The sequence below is a fragment of the Aspergillus niger genome, assembly GCF_000002855.4.
Source record: "Aspergillus niger supercontig An08".
NCBI lineage: Eukaryota > Fungi > Ascomycota > Eurotiomycetes > Eurotiales > Aspergillaceae > Aspergillus > Aspergillus niger.
Genome location: NT_166524.1, coordinates 437,574 through 448,835, shown reverse-complemented (window position 1 = coordinate 448,835; position 11,262 = coordinate 437,574). Strand labels below are relative to the sequence as shown.

The window sequence follows — 11,262 nt, the reverse complement described above, 5'->3', positions numbered from 1 at the left end:
TGTAGGAATGAAAGAAGAAGAAATGGGGGGGAAAAAATTAAAAATAAAAAGGAGAAAGAAAGGATATCCCGAAATGAACAACAAACGAAATATGAAATAATCAGGTAATGAAAAGCGGTTTGCCGAAGCTGAACAAACTGGGTACAGCGTTTGCTCCTCCATGTCTTGTTGAAAACCCAACCATGCAGCTAGCTAGCTAACTAACTAGGTAGACCGTGCAGCGACATCTTGGGCATCTATGCCCAAACTGTATGGACCTTGCAATCGCCACAATTAAATCCACCTACTGAAAGTTGAAAGCTCAAATCCCCTTTCTTGAGGCAGAGGGTCGCCTGTACATCGACAAGAACTTGGAAGAATGTGTGCCCCTCCTTGTCATTTATGTGAGGGTGGACGGTCAGGTCGATCTGAGACAGATCGAGTTGGATATAGGCGAGGCATTTTGATTGATTCGGGTTGAGCAATTCGGGCTTCGAGCGTGGGCTTGGGTCGTCGACTGAGTAGATAGCAATCGGTTTGATCAACGGCATGTTGTGCTGATGCAGAAGCTCGAATCCCCAGGAGTACTGCTCAACCGCCTGGTACTGGTTATTCTTCTTGAATATCCAAGTAATTGATGCCTTTTCCTTGCTGTACATCAGTTTCAATCGCTCCATTATGGGTCGCTCCCGGCCGCCCTTCTTAAGGAATGGCATAAAGTCGTCATGATATATTCCATAAGTGCGGGCACCATTCACCATGGTGTACGACACATCAAAAACACCTAGAAGGGCCGACCCGTAGGCCGTCGCAATGGCTGGGTTCTCCGGGACGGTTAGCTGCACCTTTCGCTGCTCAAACAAGGTCTTGAACTGGCTATTGGCATAAGGAGAGGCAGCGAACCCTCCAGTGATAAACAAGTGGGAGACTTGATGGCCTCCATATTTTCGACACATGATATCGACCTGGTCAAGTTGGTGGCTCATTATCTGGATTGAACTTTCAATGGTCGGCCGAAAGAACTTTTCCATATCGCTGAGAGAAAGTAATATCTCTTGAGTTTGAGCGTCATAGTGGTCCGAAACCACATTCATGTTGAAGTTCAGCCTACGGATTCCCCCGGTGCCATCAAAGGTTTCTTTGAGTTCCGTGAACTGGGCCATGAATTGGCTCGCCATACCACCATTGCGATTGAATTCTTTAACAAACGCTTCCTTAAATCTTTTATGCATCTTTTGAAGGAAGAGGAAGTCGACCTGGATTGCACCACCGATTTGGCCTGCGGAATGTGTCAAGAGAAGTTGACTGGCACAAGTCGAAGCAGGCAGTACATACCGCAGGATTTGCTCAATGGTTCCAGTACCCAAGCTGGGCCTTTGGACACCACAAGATAACAGACTGAATCCTAGGGCAATTGTCAGGCGAACGACTTGGATGCCTCTGCTAGGGAGGTGCTCACAATGGTGCATCCGCCTATATCGCAGATGCAGAAAATTTCGCCGATCTGTTGGTCCAGGATTCCCTCGTCAGCAAGTTCAGACGCACAGGATCCCTCGCAGTCCTTCACTAACCTGAAGCATATCGCTTTTCTGCTCTAACACATAGCGGGCCGACGCATCCGACTCGGAGCTGAGACACACATTTTCCGAGCCTACAGTGTCGAATCCTGCTTGGGTAATGGCCGTCCGCATGGCCATATGAGCATCCTCTTCCCAGGTCACTGGGGTGGAAAAATGGAATTGTACAAGCGTCTCTTTGGTAGGAAGAGAAAGAGACGTCAATCGGTCTTGAATGAAACGACGTATCCGTCCGAGAAAATCCCCTACCATGTCCACGGCGGTCTTACCCGGCGCTTCCATTAGCAGATTCTGATAGGTCAAGTTCCTGAGAAGCTCGTCCTGAGGCTCAGTAGGGCGGCCTTTAGGGTCTAATAACAACTTAAACCATGCGTAAGTTGGGGGGTAGGCGTAGGCACGCCAGCCCCACAGAGGCTCGCTTCCCGGGTAGCTTATGCTAGTCGGGACCTTGAGAGAGTCTTTTTCAGGCCAATTTTGAATGACTAGAAACTCGGGTTCTTCTCCGGGTATGATTTGAGCTACAACGACGCCTGGAATCATTCAGTTCCTACACGAAGCTCCTGGTTCAAAAGCAGACACTCACCAGTGAACGTCATACCAACATCCACACCTACGATGATCTTGTTGGTGTATTGAGCCATATTCAGATTCTACAAGCAGAGGCGCACAGTAGTGGTTACAGAAGATGAGGTAATGGGTCAATGACAGACAGGTTGGATGAACGATGGTTAAAGTAAGCTGCTAACAAATGGAGACAGGGGAGTTAGCGCGAAAAAAAAAAAGACGAGGAACTTGGGAATGGGAATGGGAATGGGGTATTTATCACCGTTTGTTGGCCCCTCCCAATAGTGGCTCTCTTGCGGCTGGCCATGCTCGATGGTTTGGGTCTCCAGGCCATGGCGTTTTGGAATCCCGCCACCTCCGGCCTGGCGGCCAGCGAGCTGATAGGCCCAAGCAGGTTGCAATGTCTCGGAAGGTTTTTCATCGCTTGAGACGCCACGAGATATCATAGGCCGGAGTGCTCGTACAGTCCGTTTAGAAACAGGTTAGTAGGTAAGGCGGGTTAGAAGAGGAGAGCAAGAGGAATGGAAGAAAGACAGGACAAAGAAGCTCCCTTTGCCCCGTTTACGAACAACGACTTTGCCCATTGAGACCAGCTCTTTCATGGCGGTTGTTTGTTTCAAAATCTCTTAAGTACCACCCTTCTTCCTTCCTAGGGTTCGAATTTCCTTCTCTCATCACTCAGCTCTTGGGAAAGAGAATCCCTTCAAGTTCGAAATTCATCATCGTCCCAGCGTAATGGGGAAAGGAAAGGAAGTAAAGGTGAGCATTTCAACCTCGAAAGTTCTGTATTCGTCAGCTGGTCTCTGAATTCTCCCACTCCTCATTGAAGGAACCATCCTCCAAAGCACCCTCGCCGTCCCATGTCCACGAAGACACGGACTTGGCTCCAACCCTAGAAGAGTCAGGGGGTAATAAAGATATCGATGCACTCCAGGTCAAGATCGATCATCTCCAGGCTGAAGTCGAGGAGTTGAAGAAGGACCGTCGAGAAAAATGGTCGTGGGCAGGCTCCGGGGGACGCGGCTGGCAAAGACCCACCATCGAATATGGAGATGCGTTTACCAAGCTTTTCATCGAGGCTAAAATATGGGCCGACCATTACGTGAAAAGGGATACGGCTGCGCTGGCAGAATTCTCTTTTAGTGAGAAACAAAGTATTCTTCAGAGCCTGGATGGCTATTGCGTACAGGATTTGGACTGGGATACTCTTATAGGGTCTCTGCCGTATCCAATCCGTACCCAAGTGCCCCATGCCATCGGCCGAACGATGCTCGTAAAGGACATAGTCGATAAATTCTTCGAGAATCCCTTTTGGTATTTTGAGGGAAAGACGGACCCGATAGACGTTGAGCCTCGAACACAGAGCTCGCTGTCATTTGCAAAACACCTGCAGCATCTATATGAGCAATTCCTGATCGGTGAGGCCACCAATCCCTTCACTCACCCAGGTTCAATGACCGCCTCGTCTCACCACTGACTTGTTATTGAATAGTGAATCCCAAATCTGCCAGCCTTTGGAAGACCGAGACGGTTCGTCTTGCGAACTCCGTCAATGATAACCAGGCCAATAACACTGAGATGGGCCGGCATACAAAGAGTCGACGTGAGGGCTTGGCTCGATCATTCGCTTGCGCCATGCTGAAACACCCACCATTCCAAATGCTACTTGAAAACTGTGAAGATACCGCTGTTCGGGAGGCAAAGCTTGTCAAATTCTACGAGAGAGCTGAGCGGTTGGCTATCAGCCTCGGCTCTTCTCATGGTATCTGCACGTATCGAACCCTTACAAAGTTGGCCTCGCCCTTGTTCTGGCGAGGCGATCTATCCGTGACTGCAGAGTACCGTCATGTTCTTATGCCGCACCAGCCTAGACTGGACGGGCATCGAATTCTGCTCATCTTGCAGCCTGCAGTGTCACGCATTGGAGCGGCAGTCCCTGACGGTCACTTAGAATCATGGACTCAAGCTGTCGCAGTGATTGAGGATGGCGACTGTACAGAAGAAGTGTATCACGAGTTGCAACAAGAACGGGAAGCTGAGGCGCATGAAGTCTACAGAGAGAGGCAGGAAACACTGGCGAAGCACCGGGCTGAATGGGAACGAGAACGGCAGGAGAAGCAAAAAGAGGGCAAAAGAGTGGAGGAAGAGACACAGAGAGAAGACGAGGGAAAGATTATAGAAGGAAGCCCAGTGAAGCAAGAGAATGACGAAGAAGCAGATGAAGATATAGAAAGACCGGCACCCAAACGAGCACGCAGGACAAGAGGGGCAACAGGGGCAACAGGGGCAACAGGGAAGAAGGCAGGCCAGCAGATGAAAGAGGAGAAAGGGGACGCGAAGAAGAAAACAAGAGGGCGTCGGGTAAAGAGAGGAAAGACGACCAAATGAGTCTCATTCAGTACGTAGGATACTTGGTAAGATGTGTTGCGCATTCTGCTTCCTAGTTCTGTTACTTCTTCGCGATGGTTATTGTAGTTATTGTTATCTTTCTCTTACGGTATAGACTCTGTTCTGCGTTTATCCAGTCCACTGTCGCCTGTATTTTAACTGCAATATTTCTTTCACTTCCGGAAAGCGAAGTGAAAAAAAAGAATGGGACGAGCCGGGCTTGAACCGGCCACCTCCAGATCTTCAGTCTGACGCGCTCCCAGATGCGCCATCGTCCCTTGTTCTTGTTTAGACTGGCTCATTTTAAACTATATAACGCAAACAATTTTATGATAGGTCCAACACACGTGCATCTAGATCACGTGCAGTTATCTGACTGACTACTTATGGAGTACATGGAGTCACTCGTAAAAGGAAGAGAGTCCACGGAGTGCCAGAAGATGGATTGGTACTACACAAAATTGGTAATCGCACGTGTAACCAGATGCAAGAGCAAGTACCACTGACATGATACATCTCGTGATGCCATTATTTTCCCAGCTATGTATAGAATTACCCTGGTACATCCATCTATGCTCCATCCCCCTGTTGTTGCTGTTGCTGCTTCCATTGGTGAGCTCTTTGCAGCAGCTTCGACAGATTCGCCGCCGACTGGTCGTCTGCTGGGAATACGTAATCCATGTACTCCTCGTACCGATCGTCGTCCAACTTGCGCCGCTTCTTGACTCGCCGGGGCATCTGTTTCTCGATCTTGTCGATGTCTTCTGGTGAACCGTGCGTGTGCTCGAATGACCGCCAAGCATTGAGCAATTCCACGCGCTGTGTCATGGTTAGTCAGGGATATGTTAGAAAAGGAATGTCGAGTACAGCTTACCTCTTCCTTGAGCTCCTTCTCCTTGAACACCTTGTGAGCTCGTTCGAAAACGGCCCGAGCACGACGCTTGGCATCCTCGCTGATCGGCCGCTCCTCTTCCTCCTCCTCTTCCTCTTCTTCCTCGTCGGGGACGTTGATCTCGAAGCGGGCGTAGTTAATCCACACCTTGACGTGATCTGTCTTCTCCAGCAGACGCTCGTAGAGCTGGCGGACCCGGTCGTATTCGCCTTCGTACTCCTCAAAGTCAATGTACGACTTCCACACCAACTCGGGCATATCGAGTGTCGGCTGGTCAATTCCAAGCTCGTAGATGGCTCGTGCACGGTCGGTGTCGTCCAGCCCGCGCTCCAATTCGGCATACTTGATCCATGACTGGCTGTTGGAAGGATTCCACTCGATCTGCTTTTCGAACAGTGTCCGGCACCGCACGAACTCGAACAGCTGGCGCTCTAGATCAATGTATCCCCGGAAGAGTTTATCCTTCGGGCACATGCCGATGGCCTGGCCAAGCGTCTTACGAGCGGCTTGGAGATTCATCTGACGGATCTCAAACTGCGCCTTCAGGAGCCAGATCTTGGCAAAGGTGAACTTTTTGTGGGGAATCAACTTGAGACACTCGTTGTAGATTTGGCGCGCACGCTCGGCGTCCTTGGCTTCCATTTCCTCCCAAATGGCGTAGAATACCCACAGGTAGATATACCGTCTCCAGTGCCGCTTCTCCTGCGATGGTGGTATCTGAGCGATTGCGCGTTCGTAGATGTCGCGTACTCGGTCGGGGTCACCCGAGGTTTCCTCGAGCCGGGCAAAGTCGAACCATATGTCGTAGTTCCGCGAGTTCTCTTTCAGTTGCTCCTCGTACTGGACTCTGCGTTTTGAGAGAATAACATCCTCAACGCCTTCCCGGTCACCATATTGTTTCTCGAATGTTGTATAGGACTTGTGAAGGGCCGTGGACTTTGAGCGAGGAAGTCGGTCTAAGGCATACTTGTAAATCGCCCGGGCACGTTCGTACTCCTTCAACTTCGCCTCGAACTTGGCATAGCCGATGAAGAGCTTCTCGTCCATGAAATCCTCTCCCAGAGTCTCAATCGCCATTCCATACACCTCCCGCACGAGATCGCTCGTTCCATACTCCTCTTCAAACCGAGCCCACTTGATCCAATTGCGTGGTTCAGGGTGAACAATGGTGAACCGCTGGAAGATCGCGCGCGCCCTCTCGAACTCATTGTACCGCTTTTCCAGCTTGATATAGGCGCTCCAAGCTCCCTCTTCCGGCTCCCAAGACATCCACCGCTCAAAGACCTGTCGTGTACCCGCAATGTTGCCCAGTGTCTCCTCCATGTAGACATACTTGTACCACAGCTTATCCACCCGAGGCAAGATCGTCACCGCACGGTCGAGCAAGTTCCTGGCATGATTGATGTTGCGATTCCGCATCTCCGACTCGATGTACCGAATCCACAGAACCACCGAGGTCGGGCTGACGTCCAGCGCCCGTTCAAAGATTGAACGCGCCCGGCGGAACTCCTTTTGCTCCAGCTCCCATGCCGCATAGCGCATCCAGTTGTTCATGTTAATTCGGTTCCGACGCACATAGTCTTCGAACTCTTTTCGCTTGCGGCCCTGGTATTCGTGCAGTTCTTCCAGGTCGGCAAAGCGCTGCGTCGGCGCCTGCAATGCGGGCTCCTGCCGGTCCACGGCCTCGCGAAGCAGCTGCTCCGCCGAGATCTGGACTGGCGCCGCAGCCTTGTTCTTGACCCTGGGAGGGCCGCGTGACGACTCCATCGTGGTGTAGTTTATGCGACGATGACCGATGGGTAAGTGAGGTATAGATCAAACTGGACAAGGTCTCCAAGAGTGCTGGCGTGCGCGCGCGGCTGAACTAGATATGGCTCGATTGATAACACGTCCAAAGACCCCGAACCAATGGCGTTGTGCTGGCTACCGGGCGGTAGTCGAGGTTGATGCTGATTCAAGATTCCGAATGAATGCTGCGATCCAAAGTCGGACAAGCTGCGGTGTTGGTCTGTTGCGCCACCCCAAACCACCGCGTTGCTGACTCAGCCGAGACATGCAAAGCCCAGTCCGTGTGGCGGCGAAACCAAACCTCGCACTTCACCTGCATCTCATCTACGCAGCTTTGCTTTCATTTTGCGGACCTACACAGCTTGTCTGCTGGTCACGCTGCTGTTTGCCCATCATGTCAAATGCGGAGGAGCTGTTGAGGGATTTCGAGGAGGACGACGAGGATCTTCAGGCTGGCGATGGCCTCGAAGAGGAAGCTGTCGATGAGGAGCAGCTGGCACAAGCTCCTGAGGTTACTAACGAGTTTGACGTCGCCTTGTCGACCGCCGACGAACTGACCCGTCTACACAAAGTGCTGCGCGATCACTACTCTATACGGTTTCCTGAGCTCGAGACGCTCGTGACTACTCCGATCGACTATGCGAAAACTGTCGCTATCCTAAAAAATGGCCCGCTCAACGATATTAAAGCTCTGTCAACCTCGTCAGATAACATGGTTGGCGTGCCACTGAGGTCAATTTTGGATGGGCCATCCCTGATGGTTGTGGCCGTGGAGGGTACCACCACTCGAGGCCGGGAGATGACCGAGGCCGAACTCAAGACCGTGATGGATACATGCGAACGGATTCTCAAGCTCGATCGCGAACGGACGGCGCTTACAGAGAGCATTCAGTCCCGGATGAGCCAGATCGCTCCCAACTTGGCGGCCTTGATCGGACCGGAGACAGCGGCTCAGTTCTTGAACCAGACCGGAGGTCTGCTCGAGCTAGCGAAGATTCCTGCGTGCAACCTAGCTGCACAGGGCTCGAAGCGATCGGAAGGACTGGGATTCGCTACAAATATTGGTATTCGGTCTCAGGGGTTCCTCTACAACTCGCCAATTATACAAGGTGTCCCGAACGATCTCAAGCGGCAGGCCATTCGCATCGTCTCCGCCAAGATGGTCCTTGCTACGCGAGCAGATGTATCCAAGTACAGTCCTGACGGATCTTTGGGTGAAGAACTGAAGCAGCAGTGTTTCCAGCGTCTGGAGAAACTTACGGAACCCGCGCCGAACTCGGGCGTAAAGGCGCTCCCCGCTCCGGACGACAAGCCGTCCCGTAAGCGAGGTGGACGACGGGCGAGAAAGGCCAAGGAAGCTGTCGCCATGACGGAACTTCGTAAGGCCCAGAACCGGGTTGCCTTTGGTAGGGAGGAAGCAGAAGTTGGATATGGCACCGGAGAGGGAACGGTCGGACTGGGCATGCTTGGCCAACAAAACGATGGACGGATCCGCGCGACTCAGATCGACCAGAGAACCCGGGCGAAGCTTAGTAAGAACAACAAGGGATGGGGTACCGCAACTCCCGTCAGTGGTACCTCTACATCTCTCCGTGCATTCGGCTCCAATGCTAGTGGGACAGCCAGTGTGCTTCAGGCGAAGGGGCTGCGAACCTCTGGAGTTGGCACCTCGCTGGGAGGATCAGCCGGTACTGCCAGTACCATTGCCTTCACGCCTGTGCAAGGGTTAGAGCTGGTGGACCCTAAGGTGCAAGCGGAATTGAGTCGGAAACGCAAGGCCGAGGAGGATCGGTGGTTCAAGTCTGGCACATTCACGCAGGTTGGTGGCCAGAGCAGCACGGCGCCTCAAGGGGGGAATGGAGGCTTCAAGGTTCCGGCATTGCCTCCGAAGAAGAAGGTCGATACCGGCGAGGGCAGAATGGCACCGCCACCGCCGCCGGTGAAGCAGTAAAGGGAGATCTGGTGTTTTCAAGGTTACGAGCATTCATAAGGCGTTATAACGTGGGATTTGCATGATACCATCAAGAACTGTATGATAGGATTAAATAAAAACACCAGTGCTTAATTATGGTTTAGCCTGTTCAATGACCAATGGACGATACTATTGTGCAAGGGTGCCGGGTTCCGGGTTCCATGCGAACCTCTGGACAGCTAGCCATGGTTCCAGACGGGATGGTGAAATTTCTCAGGCTGGGGATAGGCAAAGCCCAGCCCACTCACCCTGATGGCGCAAGCCCGGAAGATATGTCGTGCTATTGTCCTGAATGTGACAATAACGGGCAAAGAACTCAAATTCTGCTGGGGATCGCGCCGAAAAGTTGTTTCATAGTAGAACTTTTCTTTATCCTCCATTTGGCACACCAGCTGACCACCATCCCCTAGTACTTTGTAGCTGTTGTCCCTGGGCAACAAGTTACAGAGCCCTAACCAACCACCGGGGATGTTGTAGTGCAAGCCAGTTGCATGTCGCACCCGGCCATCCGATGATAAGCATAAAATTAGTAGCCGATGATCATCCAGGCACCCGGGCTCTCAAAATTTGATCATCCAACGAGCAGTGCAACATTCCGGCTGACCGACTCAAGTGTCGGCATATTGCGTGCTTTGAGGGTGATCTGATCGATTGTGGTCTTCATCGAGTGGAATCTGGATCGGGTGGATCTGTATGAGCAGTTTCTCTATTGTCGGTTTTCATTTCTTCCTGTTTTCTTTTAAATGGCGTCGTTCATCCCATCATTCTTGTTTTCATTTTTTTCTTCAATTTGTCTTCCCGCTTTTATATTATTTGCAATTATTGTCACTCTTTAGAATCACCTTCCACCCTTATACATACATATACACACCTATACCCAACCCCATAATACTATATTACACTACTACTACCATAGACCATCAACTCTAGACATTACCAGAACTAGACCAACAATGTCCCCCAGCATAACCTCACCACGTCCCTCCACCCCCGAAACCCAACACCAACAGCTTAAACCACCACCATCCACCAACATCCTCCTCAACCACCACTCTCTCCTAACCACCACTCCGGAAGCCTTCAAATTCCACGCCGCCGCCTCCCTCCAACTCCGCCTCAACCCAACAATCCCCAATAATCCATCCATAATACCGCCATCAGACACCAACCTCATTATTTCCCCCTACAACACCCCCCATCACCTTCTTGACCTCCAGACCCTCGACCCAGCCACCCAACTCCTCGCCAAAGCCCTGACCCTATTCCACCCCATCCGCCCCGACTACGCCACCGCGCCCTACACCGAGTCCTTCAACTGGGACAGTGTCTTTGCGTTCCTGCGAAATCAGGCGAAAAGTGAAGGGTATACTTGGGGTAGGAGGCACGAAAATATATTCTATGTGGTGGTGTTTCGGTCGACATTGAAGGCCGATGCAGATGGGGAGAAGTTGCATGTGTTGGATGAGATGTCGTTACGAGAGGCGGTGGCGGGGGGTGGGTTGCTGAAGTATTGGTTTGGGAATGTAGATGGGGAGAGGAGGGGGTTGGCTACTTGTGAGTTCTTACCTTCGTTCTTTCTGAGTTCGATGCTATGTTTGTGGGTGAGGCTGGGTGTGCTAATAAGGCATGAATGATAGGTGTATGGCGCAGTCGAGAAGATGCCAGGAAAGGAGGGTTGGGACCGTGGCATCGACGAGCACGTGGGGCGGCGAGGGAAATGTATGAACGAATTGAGTTTACGACGTTGAAGTTAGTGGTGGGGGAGGATGAGGAAGGGAATTGGGGATGGGAGTTTGGGGAGTGGGTGGATGAATAACTGATTGATTGACTGATTGATTTATCCGGATGTGATTTAATGCTGCATGTTGTGTAGAGTTATACCCTTCATTTCCAGCAATCCAATAATATGAATCCATTGCAACATCGCTTGCAGCATGCTGATCGGAAAACAATACTGAATCAAGAGGGGACAGCCAAAAGGGCAGCATTGCCCGCCTAGTGGAGTCCCCACCCGCACATTGTGGCGTTTCCAGAAGGGTATCATTCCACGCGGAGGTGGGGTGTTCCACTGGAATTGTTCGCCAATCTCCAATCTGCTATAC

The 11,262-nt window shown here is 51.5% G+C and overlaps 5 protein-coding genes and 1 non-coding gene across 6 annotated transcripts; 3 read left to right on the top strand and 3 right to left on the bottom strand.

The window, feature by feature from the left end:
* Positions 1 to 236: 236 nt before the first annotated feature.
* On the bottom strand, positions 237 to 2,197 carry An08g02030 (uncharacterized protein; the record flags this gene model as incomplete). Its single annotated transcript, XM_059748859.1, has 4 exons — positions 237 to 1,258; positions 1,315 to 1,384; positions 1,551 to 2,086; positions 2,140 to 2,197. The coding sequence occupies 4 exons, from the start codon at positions 2,195 to 2,197 to the stop codon at positions 237 to 239; spliced, it is 1,686 nt and encodes a 561-aa protein (XP_059601166.1).
* Positions 2,198 to 2,855: 658 nt separating this feature from the next.
* Positions 2,856 to 4,508, top strand: An08g02020 (uncharacterized protein; the record flags this gene model as incomplete). The annotated part of the gene is made up of 3 exons (XM_059748858.1): positions 2,856 to 2,879; positions 2,917 to 3,538; positions 3,613 to 4,508. The coding sequence occupies 3 exons, from the start codon at positions 2,856 to 2,858 to the stop codon at positions 4,506 to 4,508; spliced, it is 1,542 nt and encodes a 513-aa protein (XP_059601165.1).
* A 205-nt stretch (positions 4,509 to 4,713) lies between these two features.
* tRNA-Phe (GAA) lies at positions 4,714 to 4,786 on the bottom strand. The gene has a single exon. It is a non-coding gene; the product is annotated as a tRNA-Phe (tRNA).
* A 292-nt stretch (positions 4,787 to 5,078) lies between these two features.
* An08g02000 (uncharacterized protein) lies at positions 5,079 to 7,167 on the bottom strand (the record flags this gene model as incomplete). The annotated part of the gene is made up of 2 exons (XM_001392282.1): positions 5,079 to 5,327; positions 5,383 to 7,167. 2 exons carry the CDS (start codon positions 7,165 to 7,167, stop codon positions 5,079 to 5,081), a joined length of 2,034 nt encoding a protein of 677 aa, XP_001392319.1.
* Positions 7,168 to 7,582: 415 nt separating this feature from the next.
* Positions 7,583 to 9,139, top strand: An08g01990 (uncharacterized protein; the record flags this gene model as incomplete). Its single annotated transcript, XM_001392281.3, has 1 exon — positions 7,583 to 9,139. The coding sequence occupies one exon, from the start codon at positions 7,583 to 7,585 to the stop codon at positions 9,137 to 9,139; it is 1,557 nt and encodes a 518-aa protein (XP_001392318.1).
* Positions 9,140 to 10,113: 974 nt separating this feature from the next.
* On the top strand, positions 10,114 to 10,976 carry An08g01980 (uncharacterized protein; the record flags this gene model as incomplete). Its single annotated transcript, XM_001392280.1, has 2 exons — positions 10,114 to 10,714; positions 10,798 to 10,976. 2 exons carry the CDS (start codon positions 10,114 to 10,116, stop codon positions 10,974 to 10,976), a joined length of 780 nt encoding a protein of 259 aa, XP_001392317.1.
* Between the last annotated feature and the right edge of the window lie 286 nt (positions 10,977 to 11,262).